This window comes from Ailuropoda melanoleuca, chromosome 3, assembly GCF_002007445.2.
Source record: "Ailuropoda melanoleuca isolate Jingjing chromosome 3, ASM200744v2, whole genome shotgun sequence".
Classification (NCBI taxonomy): Eukaryota; Metazoa; Chordata; class Mammalia; order Carnivora; family Ursidae; genus Ailuropoda; species Ailuropoda melanoleuca.
Genome location: NC_048220.1, coordinates 6804809 through 6830745, shown reverse-complemented (window position 1 = coordinate 6830745; position 25937 = coordinate 6804809). Strand labels below are relative to the sequence as shown.

The window sequence follows — 25937 nt, the reverse complement described above, 5'->3', positions numbered from 1 at the left end:
TCAGAGATGGCTTCTTGGAAGAAGTAACCTTGAAGCTAAATATTAAAGAATGTGTTTAGTTTGGGGAGTTGGGGGATGGATTATTGGCAAATGGACAAGACAATAAAGGTAGGTAAGTGAGTGTTGAGCAGAGAAACTGCAATCATTTGTCTAATAGTGGTTCAAACTGTAAGGCAGTTGTGGTAGGAATTTACTCTGGAGGGCAGGCATGGGCCAGATTACAGAAGGCTTTGTGTGCCAGGTCAAGAAATTTGAATTTGATATCACAGAAGTGATGGAAAGTTGCCAAGCAGTGAATCTTCCTGGTTAGATATGCATTTCAGAGTGATTGTTGAATTTGAGATTGGTTGTTGTAGTAGTAAGTGGGACCAGACCAGAACCAGGAAGACCAGTTAGGGAGCTGTTGTAGTGTGCAGTAGTCTGGGAACCAGATGCTGGGGCAGAGTGGGTTAGAATGAAGGAGTATGGGAAAAAGGAGGAGTTCCAGGATTCTAGGATTGGAACTGCTATCTGGTCTAGAAAGCAAGAGGCAAAAGGATTAGGTTTAGAAAGGAAGATGATTTCTTTTTCTTTTTTTTTTTTGACAGCAAGAGTGCTGCTGGCTTGGGGAGGGAGGGTGGAAACATGGAGGGGAGAAGAGAGAGAGAGAGAGAATCTTAAGCAAGTTCCATGCCCACCACCAAGTGAGGCAGGGCTCCATTTCATGACCCTGAGATCAAAAGTCAGACAGTTAACCGACCGAGCCACCCAGGTGCCCTGAAGGTGATTTCTATAATAGTACTTATTATGTAGCTACTTATTTTTTTCCATAATTTAACCTGCTTAAGGTTAGGAGGCTTGTTTTGTTCGTTTTTGTCATGACACCTCGTCTGTAGTAGATGTTCAGTAAACATTTTTTTTTCAAAGATTTTTTATTTATTTATTTGACAGAGAGAGAGACAGCCAGCGAGAGAGGGAACACAAGCAGGGGGAGTGGGAGAGGAAGAAGCAGGCTCCCAGTGGAGGAGCCTGATGTGGGGCTCGATCCCAGAACGCCGAGATCACGCCCTGAGCCATAGGCAGACGCTTAAGAACACTGCCACCCAGGCACCCCTCAGTAAACATTTCTTATTGAAAAATTATTTTGCATGTAAAATAATTCCAAAGATGTGTGACTATACTTAAAACTACTTACCATCAAGCCAGCTACTGAAAAATATTAAAGATAAGTAGTAATTACAATTCTAGCATTCCTGCAGGGTTTCAGTCATTCATTCCACCGTGTTACTGGGGCCTCTGTGTGTTGTGTATTTTAACTTCATGATTAATTTCCATCTGTCCTCTAAGGCGCTCTCATCATTTCCACCGTTACCAATTTTATTGAGCACTTGTGTTCCTATTTCTAAATATTTCTACTTCTAAATGCTCAGAATTTTAGAACTTTTTGCAGTATGATTTAGTTATAGCCCCACCTGAGAGCTAGGCAGGAATGCAGTCACGTGTTAAAGACCCTCGGAGATGCCGGCAGAGAGACTGTACTGGCAGAAGGGGGCCGAGCAGGTGATCCAAAGTTAGGGAGTCTAGTCAGTGCCCATACATCAGTGTGTCCCGTACACTCGCAAATGGTCGCTTGCCTGCTCTAGCCTAACAGGTACACTACTCCTTTACCGGCACAGGAAATTTGTTACTATCGCTCAATTCTTTTTTCCACTGCCCAGACTGGTTTTCCTTTCTTTTCCCCCACTATTTAATCATTGGTGGTGGGGGGGGGTGTTGGTGCTGTGTTTTAAGCCTGAAATTTTTATTCTGAAGTCTGGATAATTGGAGATCTGGACACATCATTTAGTTGATGCCTCCCATCCGTGAATTCATCCAGTGGGGCAGCAACTTGATTTAGAGGAGACAAAACTTTACTGTTTCATCCATGGAAGATACACTCTTCGTAGGTGTTGTTCAGAGTGGAAGAAGGGGCAGGAGACGTGGCTGGCTTACTTTGCTTTTTCAGGTTATCATTTCAGAGTCCAATTCTAGGGAAGAGAAGGAAGGAGAAGAACAAACAAATGCCCTCCAGAGTTAACAGAGTCGAAGTACCTTCACCGGCCTGAGGCACGTGTCTTCGCACAATTTCCCCTCTAGACCCCTGCCCCCAGGTGGGTTGCCAGCAGTCCAAACCCCAGGTAGCACCCACTGGGGCACCATAAAACCCTCCATTATTTCTCTCAGAGGCCCACAGCCCAAAATTGCTTTGTTTTTCTTATGCCTTACTTAATTCTCTTCCTCTCCGAGTTTTAGTACTGCTTGAGAATTCTGGTGTGGTGAGAAAGGAGTATTTTCCCAGCCTGTCTTAGAGGAAGGCCAGACATTTGCTCCAAATTGACTTCTTGGTTCTGTCTGCCAGCCGCCACCGGGTGCCTCACTTCATAAGCATAAGCTTTTCACTAGAGCTGTGTTAATCCTATAAACCTTAGTCTCACCTGCTAGGAGTGGAAAATACTGGACTCTCAGAAGCCTTTAATAATTAAGTAGGCAAGATTTTAAAGTAGTATACCAGCAACCGACTTGATTTCTGGTATTTGCATCCATATTCAGAAGCAAGTAAAATGAAAAACAGATCATTCATATAACACTTTGTGTAGGTGACAGTGTGACTGGAGCACGGTTACTTACCCTTAGCACTGCTGACATTTTGTTGAATGGCGCTGTCCTGTGCATTGGAGGTGGGACATTTAGCAGCATCCCTGGCATTTACCAGCTAGCTGCCATTGGCACCCTAGTCCTCTAGCGACAACCAAAAATGTCTTTAGAATGTCCCCTGGGGCATCACTGCTCTAAAGCAGTGCCTTTTTTTTTTTTTCTTGTTTAAACAGGCTCCATACCCAGCATGGAGCTCAACATAGGGCTTGAACTCAAGATCCTGAGATCAAGACCTGAGCTGAGAATAAGAGTCATAGGCTTGGGCTGCCTGGGTGGCTCAGTTGGTTAAGTGTCATGATCCCAGGGTTCTGGGATTGGGCCCCCACATTGGGCTCCTTGCTCATCGGGGAGCCTCTTCTCCCTCTGCCTCTGCTGTTCCCCTGCTTGTGCTCTCTCCCCCTCTCTCTCAAATAAATAAAATCTTTAAAAAGAAAAACATCATCCGCTTAACTGACTGAGTCACCCAGGTGCCCCTAGAGCAGTGCTTTTAAAGTCTGGCTGCACATGACCCTCATCTGGGAAGCTTCCCACACCGCCCCCCCCCCAATACCAGGTACACAGACCCCACTTCCACCTAGAATTTCCGTTTCACTATCATAGAGTAAGACCTAGGCCTCTCTGTGTTTTATTGGTGGTGTTTTAGGTGTTTGTTTTCTTTTTAAAGATTTTATTTATTTGACAGACAGCCAGCGAGAGAGGGAACACAAGCAGGGGGAGTGGGAGAGGAAGAAGCAGGCTCCCAGCAGAGGAGCCTGATGTGGGGCTCGATCTGGGATCACGCCCTGAGCCAAAGGCAAACGCTTAACGACTGAGCCACCCAGGCACTCCTAGATGTTTGTTTTTAAGCTGATTCTCATGTGCAGCCAGGTTTGAGAAACACCCCTGTGGAGAACACCACCCTGCGACTCAGAGTTCCAAAGTACTGTTCACTGGTTATCGTGTGTGGAAATCTCCAGCAAATTACTTGAATTCTTTGGACTTAATGATTTTAAGCTAAAAAAATGTGAGAGAGTACTTAACTTAGAAAAGAATATGAGGTTATTTTTATAACCCTTTGGATGTTTTCTAATCATATATTTTTTATTGACAGGAAGATCTTTGATTTATCCAGCCTCTGTAGGTTGTCGTATCGACAACCTCATGTTCCCCACTTTTCTCTGGCTTCCTTTGTTTTTCTATAATAATGCTTTAACAAACTAAATTATTAGATAATTTTAATTAATTATATCTGACTATAACCATTTACAGCAAAACTGAAAACCCCAGTGAGAGCTCTCCAGGGGGGTTAGATAAAGTATTGCAGGTCTTTTATGTGTTAGTTAATTCAATAAGTTCTTGAGTACTTACCACCACGAGGCAGCCTTATCTTCTGACACGGAATTATCATGAAGAGCAGTGATTCTCCAGCATGGCTGCTGTGAGATAGAAGTTCTTCCCATTTCTGGGGCGCCTGGGTGGCACAGCGGTTAAGCGTCTGCCTTCGGCTCAGGGCGTGATCCGGGCGTTACAGGATCGAGCCCCACATCAGGCTCCTCTGCTATGAGCCTGCTTCTTCCTCTCCCACTCCCCCTGCTTGTGTTCCCTCTCTCGCTGGCTGTCTCTATCTCTGTCAAATAAATAAATAAAATCTTTAAAAAAAGAAGTTCTTCCCATTTCTAAAGTATTTTGTTTTGGCAAAGAGCAGGGTTGTACTGGGGGAAGAAGGTTGCCAACCAGTGACCTGGAGAAAAGGCTGTAGCGTGACAGCTTGTTTAGATCCTGAGGTTGTCATTAACTCGTGTCCAATCAGGGAAAATACCAGGAGTGATAGCTTCTGTTTGTCGAGTGCTTGCTTGTGGGCAGGTAGTGCAGGAACTGTGAGGTGTAGTAATTTATAGGTGAGGAAGCAGACGTCGAAAAGACTTAGAAAAGGGCCTGCCCGGGTTATAAATGCCTATAAATCAGCCAGCCTAGGATTTGAACCTAGCTCCTTCGAGGGCAAAGTCTGAACTCCAAACTGTATCTAATCTGTATTTAATCCTGATCTTGCTCATATAAATCACCTCCCGAATTCTGGTGGCTCTCAGTGGTTTGTAAGAACTAAATTTAGATAGTATATAAGAAATTTTCTAGCTCCATGTCTAGTACATAGTAATAGTCTCTCAGTAATGTAAGTTTCCCAAAATCTGTTGTTCTTAAGTGTATCAATATTGCATTAGTTTTAGTTTCTGCCCTTAAGCGTTGGTTAGCATTAAATTAGTCTCTGATTTCTCCTCCTGTAATCTAATGTATGGCAGCCTTTTTCAACCAGGGATCAAAGAGAATTACACCCTTAAAAAAGAAAAAAAGTGACTTTTCTCATTTTTCCTTAAGTTGGTAATATCTTCCGGATGCATGGGAAAGAAGTTAATTTATTAAACACAGTGGATGCCTTAAGGCATTGAGGCTTATTTCTCTTTTGGAATCTTAGTCGAAAAGGTTACAGAATGTGCCCAGTGACTTTGCTGTCAGATTTTAGACCATATGATTTAAAGTATTAATTTGTTATATTAGTCATAGGAATTGTTAGACTACAGAGATGAGATAACCGTTCTCAGACAGCAGTATAGAGTGCATTTCAGCCTGAAAAGAATTATATATAACAAACTCTTTTTGTAAAAAGTAATCACTAAAGGACTAGTTTTTATATGAAAACAAAGTTTACATTTCTCATTTCACGTGCAGTCTTGGAGGGGAGTATTGCCTTACAGTTTTTCGTTCCATCGAAGAATCCTCTCTGGGAAAATGGAGTTGAAATGCATGTGTATTTTTAAAGCATTATTTCCCAAAATTCATTTTAAGTTTTTTCCAGTCACATTATTTGTAAACAAATTTGAATACAGATGGATTTATTCTAACATTCCTTAAGAATTAAGCACCGACTGTGGGCATAGTTGCTCTTGGGAAATGGGTGGAAATAGGGATTTTATGTATTTTCCAGTCTTTTGAACTTACTTGTGCTAATTAGGTGCAGGGAATTCTTTTTTAAATCTGTTTTAGGGGCGCCTGGGTGGCACAGTGGTTAAGCGTCTGCCTTCGGCTCAGGGCGTGATCCCGGCGTTCTGGGATCGAGCCCCACATCAGGCTCCTTCGCTATGAGCCTGCTTCTTCCTCTCCCACTCCCCCTGCTTGTGTTCCCTCTCTCGCTGGCTGTCTCTCTCTCTGTCGAATAAATAAATAAAATCTTTTAAAAAAAAAATCTGCTTTAGCCTTCAGATTGCTTTAGTGAATCCACGCATGCTTCAGGTGAGCAGGACTGGTTTTTTTAACCCTGAAATGTTCCTTTTTACAAATGAAACAAAGGTTTGATTGATATTAAACTGTAAGTATAAATAGGGCTTTTTGGCGTTTGCAAAACGAGAGTACTGTTTGAATTAATTTTAAAATTAGAAAGACCTTATTATTTTTCTGAACCAGAAAGACTTCAGTGTTTTGACAGTTGAGATGGAATTTTACGTTTTTGTTTTTGTTTTTTTTTTTCTTTTAGGCTGACAATTGCATTTTTTGCGCTCTCCGGGCTGGATATGTTGGATTCCTTAGATGTGGTGAACAAAGATGATATAATAGAGTGGATTTACTCCCTGCAGGTCCTTCCCACAGAAGACAGTGAGTGAGTTTTTAGCATTTTATTTTTAGTGTGACTAGTTAGTTGTACTTGGCATAACATGTGTCAGACTAGCAAATCTACGTTAATTCATAAACTATTACCATATTTTATTCGTCCATGTTTTCCTTCCAATGCTGCGCTCCCATCCTGTTCAAAAACCACACTTGAGAAGTCAACCATTGGGGGGCCCGGCTGGCTCAGTCAGTGGAGCGTGCGACTCTTGGTCTCAGGGTAGTGAGTTCAAGCCCCACGTTGAGGGTAGAGATTACTTAAAAAATACATAAATAAATAAATAAGAAGCCCGATCATTAATCTCTTGAGAGAACAACTGTGCAGTTGCCTGGGATTCGAGATTTGCAGTTGTAGCCACATGTTATGTTCTGCACTTCCGCATGGATGACTGCTTGTCAGTTATTTGTACCTGGTATTTTTGTGTGATGAGTTGCGTAGCATTTGCTGTGTTTTTCATTCCCAGCCATTCTTTTTGTCTTTTCAGTGAACTCTTGGCTGTCAAAAAGTTTCATTTCAGTCTCCTTGGTTTTCCCTCTCGTGTTTCATTAGCTTTTCTCTGATGGTTTCTTAGAACTCTTACTAGCACTGCTTCTTAAACTTCATAAATTTTGGTCAGTTAAATTCTTTTTTTTTAAATTTTCAAAATTTATGGTACCTGATCAACTAAATGCACACAAGGTTTATACACCTTATCGTTCACTCTGTTACGTATAGCATACCTAACCTTGATTTAACTTGCAGGTGTTAGAAACTCTAACCTTGAAAAGAGAAGCAGCTGAACTCCCAGAAAATAACACAGTTTTCATCATGGTCATCACTTCCTGGCTTTATAGAGCCAATATTTATAAATCGACCCGTGTGTTTTGTTGGTTGGAGTAAACATTTGTAAATGTCTCACCTAGATGAACTTTAGGGAAATAATAAGGTAAAAGCTTTGTTGAGAAAGAAAGAGGTTTGATCTATTAGCAGATGTTCTTGGACATAATTTTCGGTCTTTCTACTTTATTGTTCTTGGATTTCATAGTGTTTGTGTTTATGTAATTTTTAAAATCTGTGCCTGTTGTGAATTCTTGTTTAAAAATGAATAAGCATTTTGATCTAGATCCGTCATACATAAGTATCTACTCACTTTTCACCAGCTGCACGAAGCCACATACGTGATATACTGGTCAGTAGTTAGAGATTCCAGCATGTTGGTGAGTAGGGTTTATCGAATGTCCTGCTAACCCTGTGGAGAAGGGCTGTGATCATTACAAGATATGCTGCTCATTCTCATGGAGCTTGTGGCTGAGGTGAGGTCACAGTTCTAGACACCTGAAAGTGGAAGTGATTTGTGTTTTCCCCTTTCACTAGATTTTTTTTTTTAAGATTTTATTTATTTATTTGTCAGAGAGAGAGAGAGCACAAGCAGGGGGAGCGGCAGGCAGAGGGAGAACCAGGCTCCCAGCCGAGCAAGGAACCCGATGCAGGACTCGATCCCAGGACCCTGGGATCACAGCCTGAGCTGAAGGTGGATGCTGAACTGACTGAGCCACCCAGGTGTCCCCAGATATTTTTTTTTTTAACTAGTGTGAATGAGTCTGTTTTTTTTTTTAAACTTTAAAAGTTAAAAATTAGATATAGTATTATTATAGATTCTAATTTTTTATTTTTTATTAAAAATACATGTCCTGATTAAATTATTCACTGTAGTTTCCTAAAGGGATGTGTCTCACGTAGTACACTTAGGAAATGATATAGTGTGAGTCGTAGAAAAACTATTCTGTATATTTTTTGCTAAAATATATTATTTTTAGAAAAAATTTACCGATACTCATTTCCCTGAAATAAAATAGCCATCGCTACTCTAGAAAAATATGGATCATAATGTTTCAGTGAGAGAAATCATACTACAGGTTTTAGTTACCGGTAATTTGTCATGTATTCACCATGCTTTCTACTTTCTGTCTTCATATTTCTCCCCATTCTTGAGGATTCTTTGCTGGCCTCTGTGATTGAGCTGTGCTGTTGTCTTCTCTTAAAATATGTTTATTTNGCCTCTGTGATTGAGCTGTGCTGTTGTCTTCTCTTAAAATATGTTTATTTTCTTCTACCATTTTGTAAGCTTTTCACAACAGCTTGATACCCATTAATACACATATTCTTTTTTTTTTTTTAATGTAACATATAGAATGGTTAAGATAACTGGTTAGTTCTTCTTCTGGTAGAAAAGCAGTGACCACAAAATAATAAGCTGCTGTTTTTATACTCTTAAACATGGATTTTATACATATTTTGTTATCCCTCGGGTGTGTGACTAAACAAGTCCATGAACTTTTTTTTGTGCAATTAGTTTGATTAAAACCCATATTCTTGGGGCATCTGGGTGGCTCAGTGGGTTGGGTGTCCAGCTCTTGGTTTCGGCTCAGGTCATGATGGTAGGGATCATGGGATTGAGCCCCACCTCCAGCTCAGATTCCCCGGGAGTTTCTCTCCCTGTGCCCCTCCCCCCTCATTCCCACGAGCTTCCGCACGCTCTCTCACACTCTTAAATAAAAAAGTAAATCTTTTTAAAAACAAAAAACCCACATTCTCTCTAAAGACTGCTTTGTTGTGAGAGATTTGCTGTTATCTGAGCTTTCACATTATAATAATTGTGTCCGCTACATATGCACTAGAATGGCTAAAATGGAAAAGGTGGAGAATAACAGTTGGTGGTGAGAATGTAGCACAACCTGGAACTCTCACAGGGAGCTGAAGGAAAACTGCAACAGTTTTCCAGCTCCTTCGGAAAACTGGCAGTACTTACTAAAGCTCAACGTCCGTGCAGTCCGTGCCTTAGCACGTCTGCTCCCTCGTCCACACCCAAGAGAAGTGAAAATGTGTTCACCAGAAGATACATACTAGAATGTTCATAGCAGTGTTTTTCACAAGAGTCCAGAAGTAGAAACCATAGAAACTACCCATCACTGGTATAATGGATGAATGATGTGTTTTCACACAACGGACTACTATACAGTGGAAAATGAGAAAGAACAGTCTATAAGCAGAAATTTTGATGAATGTCACAAACATGTTTTGAGAGAAGTTCCTAGTGTATTATTCTCTTTATACAAAGTATAAAAATAGACCAAACCAATGGGAGCTTTTGGGGAGTGAAGGAAGGAAGTAGGAAGAAAGGAAGGTAGCACCTAGAGGTGCTGTCATGTACTTTTCTTGAGCTGAGCACTGGTTATGTGGGTAAGTTTACTTTGCAAACTTCATTGACTTGTTTCATTATGATAATGTGCTTTTCTTACGTTTATTATAGTTTGATGGAAGTTTTAAAAGTTTCGTTGAATTCATATTGGTACTCACCATCTCTTATGAGACCCATCAAAATTCTCTTCCGCATTGTACTGTCAACTCCATGGATTGCATTGATTTGAAGCCCATGGCTTTTTTTTTTTTCCCCCATCTGTCGTTGCTTAACTGTTAACTTAAAATATTTTTGCTTGCCTCTGAATTGTAAACTTCTAGAGGGGAGAGAATGTGTCTGTCTTAGATTTTTCTTTCAGCGCCTAAAGCTTTGTCGTGTCTCAGGAATTGCTTCTCTGTATTTTCACGTTTGGTCTACAGTATCAAAATACTGTGATTTATAAGTAATACATATTTGGTCTTCAGTCACAGTTCCGGGCTCACAGCTTCCAAAGTCCTTGGCATTTCCCAAGTGTTGAGAGTGGTGAAATTTGTCTTTTGTTATGTTAATGAGGTAGCCTTTGGAAAGCACCTGAGGATCAGGGCTGCTGGCCCTAGAGCCAGCCAGTGTTGAGAGGGTTGCAACTCTGGGGAGGGGCGGGGAAGGGAGGAGGACCAGAGGTTGAAGCAATTGCCAGTGGCCAGTGATTTCATTAACCTTGCCTCTGTCCTGTAGCCTACATAAAAACCCAGAAGGATGGGGTTCAGAGCTCTTCCTGATTGGCAGACACGTGGAGGTGCCGTGAGAGCAGGGCTCGTGGAGAGGGCTTGGAAGCTGCCGGCCCCTTCCCCATGCCTTGCCCTAAGCATCTCTTCTATGGGGCTGTTCTTGAGTTCCGTTCTTTTACTAGCAAGTAACAGGTTGAGTTCTGTGAGCTCTGGCAAATTCATTGTACCCAAGGAGAAGGGCTCATGAGAGCCTCCAGTCCATGTCCCATCGGTCAGAAGCAGCACGGCCGCATCCGGTGCCTGAAGCTGGGGGCGGGGTGGGGTGCTTTGCAGTCCTGACCCACCGAGCCCCTCAGCCTGTGGAATCCGATGCTGTCTCTGCATCATCTCACAACTGAGTTGATGGTGTTGAGTTGTTTTCAGTTGAGTTGAATGAGTGGCTCGTGTTCCAAGAATTGCTTGTTGAAAATCACATCTCAGAACACCTAATTTAAGCATCCTCTGGCTCCTCAGATCTTTTCTCGTTCATAAGGCATTTGCAGACTGAGTAGAAGGTGCTTTCTGTAACTCATAGGTCTGTATTTGTCCTACTTTGTGATATCACATAAAATCTTAGGGAATTAAAAAATCTAGAAATGTTGAAAACCCAGGACCATAAAAGAAAAACTTGATAAATTTGATTAAATAAATACTTTCAAATGTTGTGTAGTAGTAAGAGGTAAGATTGAGTAAGTGACAGGCGTGGAAGTTGTGGCAGTATATATAATAAAATATTAATATCCAGATTGTGAAGAATTCTTAAAGGTTGGGAGGAAAATGACACATCACCATTTAGAAAATGACAAAATTTAAGAATAGGAGGATCTCAAAAGAAGTCAGTAACTACACGAAACAGGATTAACCTTACTAGAAAAGTCAGGGAGATGCAGTAGAAACAATGGTGCGTTTTTTTTTGTTTTTTGTTTTTTTTTTTTACCTAACACATTTAGCAGGAAGTTTTAAAAGTTGGCAAGAGTACAGGGAAAAGAGCACCTTAATATCATTTTGGTGAAAGTGAAAATCATTGTAACCTTTTGTGAGGCCTTTTCTCATATAATCTTTTATCGCATCTGACATATTCTCGTGTGGGTTGTAGTGGGTTGAATAATGGCCCTGAAAAGATAGGTCCGCTCAGAACCTCAGAATATGACCTTAGTTGGAAGAAGGGCCTTTGCGGGTGTAATAAAGGTAAGCATCTCCAGATAGGCGACGGGTGTCCTTCCAGGAGAAGGGAGGAGGGAGGTTCCAGACACTGAGGGTAAGGCCCTGTGAGGGCAGAGGCGGAGGTCAGAGTGATGCTTACTGCGCCGAGGAAAGCCAGGATTGCCCGGAGCTGCCGGAAATTGAAAGGGTTTTCCGGCATAGCCTCCAGGAGATCCCGCCCTGCCAGCACCTTGATTTTGGACTTCTGGTTTCAAGAACTCCGAGAGAATAAATCTCCATTGTTGAAATCCTCCACATTTGTGGTAATTTGATACCTCAGGAAACTAGTAACATGTGCACAAAAATAAGAATCTGTGTGGAATGTTTTGGCATTGTTCATTACACCGCCCGATTAGAAGGGGAATAAATGTTCACAGAAGTGAAAGCGTTAACTGAACTATGGTCCACCAAGAATACTGGGCAGTAGTAGAGTGATTGAGGTAGATCTGTGTATATGCCGATGTGAAACTGTTCGTATATGGTTAAGTTATAAATACCAACATCTACAGAGATTTTTAATCATCTTTGACTATCAGTATATGGGGAAAACTCTGAAAGGACACAGAAAATCTGGAGGGGGAGGTAGATGGGAACAGACATGGGGAGATGGCAGGATAAGGTAGTACTTTAATTTTATTCTGTATGCCTGCATTGTTTGTGTATTCACAGTTATGTTTCCATATTTAAAAATTTAAGTTAGAAAAAGCTTTAACCTCTCTTCAAAACATAACAAAAATAACTAAATTTAATGTTACATGGTTATACACAAATACTGATATTTTGCTAATGCAGAAATAATGCTGTACGTTAATTAAAATTTTAAGATTTTTAAAGCACTCTCAAATACATTGTCAAATTTGTTCTTCCCCTAATCTGCTTTCCCCAGAAGAGGAATGTGAGAGATGGTGATTAAGAGACCTGCCTGAGGCCACACAAAGCTATTAAGTATAGAGTCGGACTGAAATCGCAGGCTTCTGACTCCCAGGCCCCAATGCGGCTTTACTGGGGAAGTATAGAGGTCCCTGGTGGAGACTATCATGTGTGGCACTTAAATACGTTTTGAATATTTAATCAGAATTAACCCTGGCTTTTCACTTAACCCCAGGGTTGTAAAGACCCCACTGGTATCTCAGTAGAAGTGTGTGGTCAGACCACTGGGGGGTTTGGGCCCTTCCCATCAACGTCTGGATGTGTTGAGGAAACACAGGGGATCAGGCTGGGAGTTGTGTGTTCCCTTCTTTCATCAAGGGCACAGCAGAGAATTTTGGAGCTAGAACAAAGCAGGGAATATTATAGTCTGTCATTTTACAAATGAGGATATTAAGATCCAAAGGGATGAATAATTTATGTGATTATGTTTCTAATTAAGCAAAGAATGCTTATCAACAAAACCCAGAAGGGAATAAACAAAATAATATTGTGTGGAAAGACAGGAGAGTGATTTTCATTCTTTGTATGAGTCATTTTTGCCCTAACAAATTATCACAAACTTATTACCTTGAAACCACACCCATTTATTATCGCACAGTTCATTTATTATTAAGTCTCATTGCTGCCTTTTTTAAATAACATGCTTACATGTTATAGTGTAACGTGTAAGTATAGTTACATGTGGCTAAATCGAGCATGTTGCACATTTCAAAAATGATAGCATGTCTGTTTTGGAAGAATTATAGGTCAAGAATTTTTTTTGCAGAGATAGCCCTGCAGTGACTACGTGCCCAACTGTCCCTGACTGTGTCTGGTAGGCTTCACCACAGATCTTGTCACAGTCCAGCTGCAATTCTCAATTCTCCGTTTACTGTTTTGGTGCATGAAGCTATTAAGTCTCTAATTATCTATGAAAGGAAGTCTCCCACCTGTCTTTTCCTTAGTTGGCCTAGGTCTGACTCTGAAACTAATCTGTGAAATTTAAAAAATAGGTATTCAAACCCATTTTGTAGGCTCTAGAATGTTTTGTCTGGGTCTCTTGAAATCTGAAACGAGCAGTTGTGTAAGGGGTATCTAGATGGTTATGATACATTGCTGTCTAAACTACTTCCCCGTAACAAGATAAACTAATTTGACTCTGGCTCTTGATGGTAGAGGATACATTCACCACATCAGTGGCTTTCGATTCTGACTTGTCTATCAAACAGGGATTGTTTTTCTTTTTATATACAATTGTCCAGGCCCTACTCTGAGGGTTTGGCTGTGGGCCTGAGTTCGGACCCAAGAGGCCTGTATATTTTTTCAGACTATTGCAATTGACCCTGTTGGGACCCAGACCCACCCTTCCAGATTATTTTGCCGCTACTGAATGGGAACACTAGATGGCACCGTCTAACAACCTCCAGGGAAGCTTAGGCTATCGGGACTATGCTTCCAGTTGTAAATTTGGAATGAATTGTGCATTTATACCTAATAATTATCATGAATAGAGAAGCTTACTAGAATTATAAAGGAGAGCACAACAGCAGGCAAATCTTGACGAGAATCAGAAAGGATCGCCTAATGAATTTTTTTTCAATGACAATATACACTCCTTTGAAAAGGGGGATGAGGAAGGCGTTTTTATTTTAAAGAAACTTTTCTTGGGGTGCCTGGGTGGCTCAGTCGGTTAAGCGTCTGCCTTCAGCTCAGGTCATGATCTCAGGGTCCTTGGATCGAGTCCTGCTTCGGGCTCCCTGCTCAGTGGGGAGTCTGCTTCTCCCTGTACCTTTCCCTCCCTTTCCCCTCATGTTTGCAGGCACGGGCTCGTGCTCTCTCAATCATCCAATCAGTAAATATATATAGATATAGATATAGATATATATCTTTTAAAAAAAAACTTTTCTTGATTAATTACAACAGAAGCTGTTACTTTCCTCCTAAAAATCTAATGAATCCGTTTGAACTGGTTACTGTTGATTGTGCCTTAGTGACTATTCTGAGCATAATCTGCCCGTGTCCCTTAAACCTTACAAGAACCCTGCAAAATACTGCTTGCTATACATTACTGTTCCTCGTTCAGAAATGGAGGGAACTAGCTCAGAGAGGGTGTTATTTGCCCATAGGACACAGAGCTAGTTAAGAATAGGATCTTGAGTTTGACTCCAAGTGTCCATACCACAGTTTCCTAACCTTTGGTGATATTTTTGAACATGAGTATTTTTGATGCTTTTCAGAAAAGTTATTGATGTATATAAGCTAAAAACATAGAAACGCACAACTAGAAGTGCCACTTAGTCATTTACCTGTAAGGAAATGGTATTTCATTCAGAAAGAGATTTGTTAAACCCTGACTCGCAGGCGTTCCTCATTTTATTGCACTTCACTTTTATATGCTTTGCAGATACTGCATGTTTCACAGATGGGAGGTTTGTGGCAGCTCTGTGCCGTGTAACTCTATTGGTGCCATTTTTCTAACAGCATTTGCCCACTTCAGGTCTCTTTCACATTTTGGTGATTTTCGCAATAGTTCATACTTTTTCATTATATTTACTATGGTGATGTGTGATCAGTGATCTTTGATTTTTTTTTTTAAGAGATTTCATTTATTTGACACAGAGAGAGCCAGCCAGCGAGAGAGGGAACACAAGCAGGGGGAGTGGGAGAGGAAGAAGCAGGCTCCCAGCAGAGCAGGGAGCCCGATGTGGGGCTTGATCCCAGGACTCTGGGACCACGCCCTGAGCCGAAGGCAGACGCTTAGCGACTGAGCCACCCAGGCGCCCCTGATGTTATTATTCTGGTTGTTTGGGGGCACGACAAACTGCCCATATAGGACGGTGCACTTAATTGATAAATGCATGTGTTGTGACTGCTCCACTGACCAGCGGTTCCTGTTCATCCCTCTCCTCAGGGCTCCTTAATTCCTGAGACACAACAGTGTTGAGATAGGCCAATTAGTAACCCACAATGACCTCTAAGTGTTCAAGTGAAAGGAAGAGGTGCACATCTCTCACACTAAGCTTGGTGAGGAAGGCATGTCAGAAGCCTAGACAGGCTGAAAGCTAGGCCTCTTATGCCAGTTGGCCATGTTGTGAATGCAAAGGAAAAGTTCTTGAAGGCAAGTAAAAGTGCTACTCCAGGGGTGCCTGGCTGGCTCAGTTGGAAAAGCATGTGACTCTTGATCTCAGGGTTGTGAGTTCGACCCCGTGTTGGGTGTAGAGATTACTTAAATAAAAATAAAACTTAAAAAAAAAAGTGATACCCCAGTGAACACATGAATGATGAGAAAGCAAGACAGCCTTATTGTTGATGTGAAAGTTTTATTGGTTTTAGTGGTTGTTCAGACGCTAAGGCACTATGGACTTTGAAGATGAAGTTAAGGTTACTAATCAGCTGATGTCAAAATAGGGAGATTATCTGCAGGTGTTTCATGTCGGGTGGGGGGTTGCCTGGTACAAACCATATGAGCCCTTTGAAGGAGAAGAAGGCACGAGAGTCAGAGAGATGCTGCAGAAGGGGAAGCTGGAAAGAATCTCAATGCGAGGATTTCAGCCGTGTTGCAGGCCCTGCGGTACAGGGGCCCAGAAGCAAGCAATGGCAAGAGTGGCCTCCAGGAGCTCTGGGGCCCCAGCCGACAGCAGTGAGCACACACGTGGAGCCCTCACTTGCACACCTGCCAAACAAGCTGAAGGAACTTGGGGGGGATTGTTCCCCAGAGCCTCCAGTGCGGAGTGCAACAACCACAAGCACTCCAGTCTAGCCTGGTGGACCTGTCTCGGACTTAGGAACTTACAGAACTGTGTGATAATAAATGGGTGTGGTTTCAAGGTAATAAGTTTGTGATAATTTGTTAGGGCAAAAATGACTCATACAAAGAACGAAATTCACTCTCCTGTCTTTCCACACAATATTATTTTGTTTATTCCCTTCTGGGTTTTGTTGATAAGCATTCTTTGCTTAATTAGAAACATAATCACATAAATGTTTGTGTCCTACTTTTTCTCTTGATCATTTCTCCATGTTGCTACATAGTTTTCCCTAAGTATTTTAGCAGAAGTGTAATGTTCCTTTGAGGAGATAGAGTGTTGCATTTAACCTGTTGGGCTTCTATTTGCCTCTGGGTTTTCACCGGTGTGATACTGTATTGGGTGTTTCTGAGCATGTGACCTTTCTTACATTGGAAGTCACTGGAGTAAATTCTCAGATGTATCATTACCCAGTCGGAGTCTGAGCCTTTTTGTTTCTCTTAGTATATGTTGACAAGTCTTAAGTGGTTTACCCATTTAAAAGTCTTCAGCAAAGAGGGGAGAACTGCGTTCCTTAATATCATCACCATTAGATAGTACCCTTTTTCAAATTTTTTGTTAATGGGGAAAGGTGGTTAGTGGAAAGTTTTACATTTAGTGGTTCCCTAAATTGTTCCAGAAATTAATGTTTGAGCGACTATTCTAAGTACTGTTGGAGATATAAAGCTGAATAGAGTACCTGATTTGAAGAAATAGAAGAGTAAAAACCAATTATTATGAATTAGTCATGTTCCAGTTGTAAGAAATATGAAACTAGTTTCTCACATCAAAGCATATTTATAAATCTGCTTGATTTTTTTAAAAGATTTATTTTATTTATTTTTAGAGAGAGTGAGAAAGTGCAGGGGCAGGGGCAGAGGGAGAGGGAGAGAGAAATACAAACAGACTCCGTGCTGGGTGTGGAGTGGGATGTGGGGCTTGATCTCATGACCCTGAGGTCACACTTGAGCTGAAACCAGGAGTCAGGCGCTCCACCGACTGTACCACCCGGCGCCCCAAATCACCTTGACTTTTTATTACCAGTGCACGTATGTTCTGCAGATACTACGTTTCTGTCCTCTACATCTGTCATGCTGATTTCCTAATAGCTATCAAAACCATAATTCCTTTCTTACTGTGGGTGTAACTAGTTTTTCATTTATAGTTTTCTTTTTTCCGGCTTTATAAAGGTATTATTGACATCTATATCAGTGTAAGGTATACAATGTGATGATTTGGTACATGAATATATTGCAAAATGATTTCACAATCCCCTCACGTAATTTCCCTTTGTGTGTGTGTGGTGACAACATTTAAGATTTCTCCTTACAACTTTCAAAGATATAATACAGTCCTATGAATTATAGTCATCACACGTACATTAGATCCCCAGAACTTACTCATCTTACAGGTAGACGTTTGTACTTTTGACCAACATCTCCCTGTGTCTCTCAGCCCCTGACAACCACTAATCTACTCTATTTCTGTGAGTTCAGCCTTTTTAAATTCCACATATACATGAGAACATGAAGTATTACGGTATTTGTTTCTCTCTCTGACCTACTTCCATAATGGCATAATGCCCTCAGGTTCCATCTAATATGTCACATAAGGCAGACTTTCCTCTTTTATGGCTGAATAACATTCTGGGTGTGTGTGTGTGTGAGAGAGAGAGAGAGAGAGAGAGAAATTTTCTTTGTCCCCTCATCTGGCATTGGATGCTTAGGTTGTTCCCATGTCTTGGTGATTATAGGGCTGCAGACATATCTTCAAGATAGTGATCTTGTTTCTTTTGGATATATACCCAGTAGTGGGATTGCTGGATCATATGGTAGTTCTATTTATAACTTTTTGAAGAACCTCCATACTGTTTTCCATAATGGCTGTACCAATTTATATTCCCACCACCAGTGCACAGGGCTCCCTTTTCATGGATGTGACTAAAGTTTCCAGCTTACTAAGTTCCCAGTACTTCAGAGCGAAGTGGGTTATTAGACTCAGAATGAAGGTTTGTCCAATACGAAAATACCAAGTACATATATTTTCTGCAGCTAGAGCGACTTATACCTTTAGTTTGCTCACATATAAAGAAGCAGTGAATTAAAGTAAAAAGACACTGGATGGGAAATTAGAATTCCAGATTCTGATACGTGACCTTGAACATGTCACTTCACCTCAGGGCTTCTGCTTTCTGTTCTTCAGCATGGGGATTGAATATGTTGATCACATGAAAAACGATCATATAGAAAAGGTATGGAAGCATTTTGTATACAGTGGGGTAGGCTATAAACTAAAGGTACATGGTAGGAAATCATTATTTTGTCTCTGACTGGTTTGAAAATTAAATGAGAAGGGTGTCTGGCTGGCTCGGTTGGAAGAGTGTGTGACTCTTGATCTTAGGGCTGTGAGTTTCGAGCCCCATGTTGGGTGCGGAGATGGCTTTAAAATAAATAAACTTAAAAATACTTTTGAAAATTAAATGAGGAAATTCCCATAAAGAGAGAACAGCCGTGGCACATGGTGAGCATTCACCATTAGCTAGAATGAAAATGGACACAGTGGCAGAGCTTTGGTACTGAAATGCTCAGTTTCTGACAGAATGTTTAATTGAACTGCTTTAGAGTCTGTACAAAAATAAAGTATCCTCTAAATAAGTACATGCTTTTATTTTCCAGGATCAAATCTAAATCGCTGTGGTTTCCGAGGCTCTTCGTACCTGGGTATCCCATTCAATCCATCGAAGGTGAGTTACTGTCTGGGTCGGGAGGAAGGCGAAGGGAGGTGGGTGGTAAAATGAGTGCGAAAGAGAACTAAGAAATTATCCAGACAGAACCAAGCTTCCGTGTTTCGACGTAGCTCAGTGCTGTCTCCTGATGTACCCTGTACCTACAGCTCCTGACAGGAGGCTGGTACGTGCCTCCCTTCTTGGCAGGATGCACAGTCCAGATGCACGCGCACATCCGTGCTGCCCTGAGTATCCTGTCTCTCCTCCTGTTGTTTGTATGTGGAAAAAGTATTGGCGATTTCCTGGAGAACTGGAAATAAAGCACTCGCGCTTGGCGCTTTCTCTCTAGGAAGCCAGAGAACTTCTGTGTTAGTGAAAGACTGCATTCGACTCACCTCTCTTAGGAATAAGAGAAAAAGCTCTTGGCAAGGCAGTGATTGAAGACCCGAGCAGTGATGAATTCGAGGACATCTGTGGCAACAGGCAGACCATCTTCAGGGTTACAGCCAGGGGCTTGGCTCCAGCACACGCCGTGTAGAAGGCAGGGACCCCTCACAAAGGGGGGAGCTTCAGGCTCCTTCAGAGCAGCAGACCCAGAGCCAGCTCCGAAGGTGTTTGCCTCTCGGCACAAAATAACAATATTTTTCTATAGCAGAAGTGGAGAGAAAGGCTGTATGCTTTTCTAACTTCCTGAGGCTTAAGTTATAAGTAATAGGGTTGACTACATATGGAGTTCAGATAGTTTGGTTTATTTGTGGATCACAACTGCTTCCATAAAGCTTGAGGTTGGCAGGATAAATTTAAAAATTGTGTCGCCTGGAAAGCATGCAGTCGTACTTATATTGGAACCTACAAAATGGAGGTTTGTTTTTTTCCATCAGGTGTTAGTACAAATCAGTACAAACATTTAATTTTACTGGTTCCTGAAACCTCGTGTCAGATTACTTGATGAAATAAGTTTTCAGTTCACCAGTTAATTAACACGGTGTTAATTTTGAATTTAGAATCCTGGAACGGCTCATCCTTACGATAGTGGCCACATAGCAATGACCTACACTGGCCTTTCCTGCTTAGTTATTCTTGGAGACGACCTAAGCCGGGTAAATAAGGAAGCTTGCTTAGCAGGCTTGAGAGCCCTTCAGCTGGACGATGGAAGGTACAGGTCACCCTTTGGTTTTTTCCCTTTTCTTTCTTTTTTTTTTTCTTTTCTGGAAAAATCTTATAGAACTGAAATATGGGTGTAATACTATACTACTGTACTAGAACTTTAGAGTTTATCGTAAACCCTTTTAGAACCCTTTAAAGTTCACTGTATGTACAATCCCTAATCAAAAAAATAATCCAAGATTTCTTATTTCAGTAAAAAGCAATCACAATAGCAGAGCTCCTTGTTTTTTCTCTTGTTTTAACTGAGACAGTGAATACATTCATAAATGAGTGGTTGAGTGGTTTTAATATTAGAATGGACTTTCATTTACCTTCTGAGTGAAAAAAAAGGGATGTTTTGAAGTAAGCATACATTTAGTCTGAATTTCTATTCCTTAAGACATAGTGACTGGGGGAGAAAGGGATGAACATTGACTATTATATTTTATTGTTGATAGTTTCAGTGGCATTTGTCAAGGAAGGAGAAAGAACTTACTTCAGTAATATTTGCTGGTTTGTACGGTATGTCTCAAGAATGTTCCTAGGGTTTTAAGGTGAAACTTTTGTTTTTCCCCCAAATCTAGGAAGTGGCAAAGCAGTAGTGGTACCGTCTAGGAAAAAGATTTTGCAAACCAGTTCTGCTGTATTGTTATGTCAGTGCTCCATCAGCTGATAGCTCTTGTTTTCCTTTCAAACACTGCTCTTATTGAGGGGGAAATTAATATAGACTTGTAAGATAAATTGTCATTAATTGGAAATACTGTAGAACTGAATCTTTACCTCAGCCAGTGTATGCGATTAATATCTCAAAGTTTCCATATAGTGTTTGTTTACTGCCACTTTTTCCTTCTTTTTTATAAAGAAATAGACAGATACCAGACTCAGACTGCTACCTCTCTAAAACTAATGAAATAGGTAAAAAAAAATTACCACATAGTATTGTCAATTAGTTAGTGGTTATGTACATACACATTTAGAAGAAATTTCACCTGTCAAAACTGGGGTTTGGGAATTTCTTAACTACTCTGGGTCCTAGGTGCCTTTTCCCCCATTAATTTTCCAGCTAGTATGCCACGACTGTCCATGACAGGGAGCAAAGAAACTGTGAGTGGTGCCATCTGGGAAGGAGTAACTGGTGGGGTGTAAAGGTACCCAGAAATCAGAACTTCAAAATAGAGTGGTGATTTAGGGATCATTTTATATTACTCAGGTTAATAGTCATGTTCTTTATTGACTAATACAAGTAGTGTATGGTTTTTAAATCCATATTTAATAATAGGTTTTTCTGTGAGTAAAGACATGAAGTAGGTGTTTCTCACCCCTCCCCCCCTGCAGAAAAAATAAAAACAAAATTACGGTGCTCATACTGTTCGTAAATCATACTGTTCCTCCTTTCAGCTTCTGTGCCGTCCCTGAAGGCAGTGAAAATGATATGCGCTTTGTATACTGTGCCTCCTGTATTTGCTATATGCTCAACAACTGGTCTGGCATGGATATGAAAAAAGCCATCAGTTATATTAGAAGAAGTATGGTGAGTTTATGTAGATAAATGGACTATTTTAGGTTCTTATTGTTGCTCTATGGAGACTGCAGTATAATGCACGACTCCTCTCTCTTCCACCAGGAATCTAGAAATAAGGGCAGTAAGGTTGCTTTTTGAATACGTTGTGTAATCAGAATGGCCACATAGATAAAACTTTGAAGGACAGATGGACTCATTGGCCATTAGAATTCAAAACTTATTTGATTGTATCTAAGGAAATAAATGTCTTTACTAGAAAGAGATTGGTTAGCCCTAGCAGGAAAAAAAAAAAAAAAAAAAAAGTAAAATCTCATAGGCACATGTTTGACAGCCTTTGCTAGCAATGGTCAGTGCAGAGCCCTGGCCAAGCATAATGGAAAATTATGGTTTCTTTGATGAACCTCTTTCTATATTTGGTGTGAGGTGGGAGTTCCTTAAGTCAGTTGACTAGCGAGAACCAAATATAACAAGATTGACTGGGCTAACAATAGATTTTTAGATCTTTTTGTTAATACTTGTATGTGTGCTTTTTTTTTTAACCTAAGGTTTATTTTAAGGCGAGTATCAAATAGAAGTGCTATTCTTTCACAATACAACTTAATCTTTTTATTGGCAGTAGTAAGGAAAGCTTAGTCTCAGCCAGAATTATCCTTTGCTCTACTTATTCGTCTCTTATATGAAACTAAGACATAGAAATGTTGCTTTCCCAGGTTTATTACTTCCCAAATCTGAAGGTTTGGTTTTATAGATTAGACTATTTTAGGCTGTTATTTCAACTTGTACTAGTCAGTATTTCAAAATGAAAATTAAGTTCTTAGAGGATTGAGATGTTTTTAACTGAATGTGTGAATATGGGTCAGATTTTGTACAATCTGCAATAGCCCAAATTTTGGAGAGCCTTGGCGCAGAAAGACAGGCCCTTCAAGGAGTTTCAGAGGGAAGGGAGGTTTGTGATGAGTGTTTTGGCATGACCGCTGCAGTGGTATTCGGAAGTACAGCGTACTGATTGGCCCTGCTGCCAGTGATGGTGACGTTGGGTCACCTGTTAAGGTGGCGTATGCCACACCTTTCTCTCTAAAGTTAGCATTTCTCCGCTTGTCATTATTCAGTCTCCTGTGGCGAGGGATTTGGAGACTGGTAAATAAGCTGTCCCTCATCAGACTTTATCCACCCGTGGCGGTATGCCATTGGTGGTTTTCCAGCTCTGTCGTTGCTTCTGTAATTTTCAGTTGAAATCCTGCTTTTAGAAAAAGCTTTCTCTTTACATCTGTCTGTATCACTTTGAACTCCAGATTCTTGTTTTATCCAGTGGGCTATTACCTGTTACTGTCATTACTTATTTTGGTGGTCAGATTGTCCCAGATTCAGCCAGTGCGAGCCCCTTCAAGCAGACACTTGTGCTTTTTTTTGTCTCACCCCCTTCATTCCTCGAGCAGCAATTGGCTTTCCGGCACAAGATTTTCCAGGTTCATCTTTTACTTTCCTAACTGTAGCCCTGGAATCTGTCTTTTTGGCAGGGAGCCCTGGTTCTTACTGGAGGGTGATGTGTGGAAACGAGGATTTGGGCGCGATAGCTGTGCTCACTGGTGTTGGGATATCGTGGCTTCTAGTCCCCGTCTCGGCAGGGCGAGCTAGGAAATGTATGTATGCGTGCGTCTATGCACAGATACCCCCCTTATACGCACCTGCCCCCCTCTATCTATTTCTTTATGTGTGTATTAAAAACCACGAGTCCTATTGATACCTCAAATTTCGGTCCAACACCACAGTTCTCTTTCATCGTCCTCCTTTCTTTTTGTAACTCCCTTCTCGGACAGTGACCAGCCTGGTTCCAGTTATCCAGGAAACATCGGCTCTTTTTGTTTTGAACCTGAGGGTATAAAGTCAAAATACCATATTTAAGAAATACTTGAGGGGCTCCTGGCTGGCTCAGTTGGTAGAGCATGCCCCTCTTGATCTCATGGCTGTGAGTTGGAGCCCCACATTGGGTGTAGAGATTACTTAAAAATTAAATCTTTAAAAAAAAAAAAAAAGGAAATACTTGCGTTACTCCTTTTATTTCCCCCACTTCAGTATGGTTATATTATTTATTTAAAATACATCTAAGTTTATTTGTGTTTGGGCTCCATTTTAGCTTTTTCCCCCAATGTTGTTGATTTTTTAAAATGTATTTAATATGTGAAATACTGACTTGGTTCTGAAAGTCAGAACTGTACAAAAGGGGATATTCCGAGATGTGTTACTCCTCACCTCCTGTCCCTTCTGTCTTGCCCCCTCCCTCACTCCCATGTTTGCCACCTTGTTCCCGTTCACTCTGTAGGGAACCAGTCTCATTAGTATTTGCTCTGTCCTTCCTGTATTTGTTCTCGATGAACAGATATGTACATTTTTGTTTCTCCATCCTCCTTCCTGACAAGGTAGCACACCACATATACTTAGTTTCATAGTACTCCGTTGTGTGCATGTGCCTAGTTTTTTGAACTATTCTGTACATGGAACACATATTTTCCAAAGACAAACTGTTGAAATTAATAACCATCTGCCTATGCACTTATGTGTTTTTGGAGATAGATCTTCAGAGTGAGTTCCTAGTAGTGCACTTGCCTGATCAAAAGGTAAATGCATATGTAATTTTACTAGATGGTGCCCATTTTCTCTCCAACAAGGGTGGACCACTTTCTCTTCCCACCAGTGTAGGAGAGTGCCTGTTTCCACATCACCTCGCCAAAGGAATGTGTCGTCATCCTCTTTAATTTTTATTAGTCCAGTGGGTGAAGAATGATCTTTCAGTGTATTTATTTTTAATTTGTATTTCTTTTATTATGAGCGAGCTTGACCATTTTCTTCACTCCAGGATGGTGCAGAACCAGGCCACAAATACCTGTAGCCTGCAGCCCAGTTTGCTAAGCCTGAGGTCCAGTCCATTAGTTTGCTTTTCCTGTAGGAACCCTTGTTTTGTGTATGCTCTTTCTTCTATGCTTGTCTTTGATTTCAGTCACTTTCGCCGTGACCCTTTTTACTGCTATATCTTAATTTTAGTCTCTTGGCTGTTTTCTGCCTTTTCGTTAGCATCCCTTACTGTCTTTTCTTTTGCGACTGTTACTCCTTGGTCTGATTATTCCCTATTTTCTTCCATTTCTTTCCTGAAGTCATTGAACCCTGTTTATTCTTCCTACTGTTTGTCCTTTCTGTTTTTAACTTTCATACTCCCAGGTGCTTGCTTGGCAATATGCAGTTGAGTTTAGGCTGCTGTATTACAGTTTTCCTCTGCTTTATGGCCATTTTAGGGAGGTGGGGGCAGATTTTCATACACTGGGAAGTTTTCATTCCATTTGCTGTGTTTTCATTTCATGGTTACTTTATGTAGATGTTTCTTTGTTTAGTCGTTTCGCAGATGTTCTTTTTTTCTTAGAAAAATTTCTGTTTCAGAGGACACTCTTTTCAGTCCACAAAGTATGATTTCTTTAATGAGTTTTTGTGTGGTTTGATTTTGTCATATTGGGGAAAGTGTGTGTTTCGTGATTTTCTGGTAGGAGAGAGGTTCTCTTCTTTTTCATGTCTCTAAGTGTTGCTCCTTTGAGTGTCCTTTTATTACTTGATCTCGGAGGGCCTTTCTCCTTCCTTGTTAACTTGATTCATCAAAGTCGTGCCCTCTGAGCACTGCACACTCTGAAGTCCCTTCCCTGCGATCAGTGCTCTGTTGTAGCCGAACTCCCGCAGTCCCGGCAGTGCTCACTTGGCATGGTGGAGCCGGCCCATGACCGTGACCGTGACCGTGACGGCTGAGTGAGTCCCAGTGATCTGAGTCATCGGGAGATCACGACTGCTCTGGGGCCTGTACAGCTTTTTGCCGTAACATTAAAAACTCTGGGAGAGGGGCGCCTGGGTGGCACAGCAGTTAAGCGTCTGCCTTTGGCTCAGGGCGTGATCCCGGCGTTATGGNTTGAGTGTCCTTTATTACTTGATCTCGGAGGGCCTTTCTCCTTCCTTGTTAATTTGATTCATCAAAGTCGTGCCCTCTGAGCACTGCACACTCTGAAGTCCCTTCCCTGCGATCAGTGCTCTGTTGTAGCCGAACTCCCGCAGTCCCGGCAGTGCTCACTTGGCATGGTGGAGCCGGCCCATGACCGTGACCGTGACCGTGACGGCTGAGTGAGTCCCAGTGATCTGAGTCATCGGGAGATCACGACTGCTCCGGGGCCTTTACAGCTTTTTGCCGTAACATTAAAAACTCTGGGAGAATTTTTAAGCAGTAAAACCAGTATTTCTTTTGTACATTGTAATATTAAAACATTAGAAATATTGAGAGTTAAAGTGTTTTTGTTTTTTTTAAGATTTTATTTATTTATTCGACAGAGATAGAGACAGCCAGCGAGAGAGGGAACACAAGCAGGGGGAGAGGGAGAGGAAGAA

The 25937-nt window shown here is 41.2% G+C and overlaps 1 protein-coding gene across 4 annotated transcripts in view; it reads left to right on the top strand.

Moving 5' to 3' along the window:
* The window catches only part of PGGT1B (protein geranylgeranyltransferase type I subunit beta), a 53869-nt gene that overhangs the window by 3499 nt on the left and 24433 nt on the right, over positions 1-25937 (top strand). For 2 of the 4 annotated variants that reach the window (XM_034655883.1, XM_034655882.1), the window contains exons 2-5: positions 6179-6297; positions 18807-18874; positions 19861-20012; positions 21401-21533. In XM_034655883.1, coding sequence (XP_034511774.1) covers positions 6179-6297; positions 18807-18874; positions 19861-20012; positions 21401-21533 — 472 coding nt within the window. Of the gene's footprint in view, positions 1-1984; positions 2130-6178; positions 6298-18806; positions 18875-19860; positions 20013-21400; positions 21534-25937 lie in introns of all 4 variants that reach the window. The other 2 variants (XM_034655884.1, XM_034655885.1) reach the window with 2 other exon arrangements.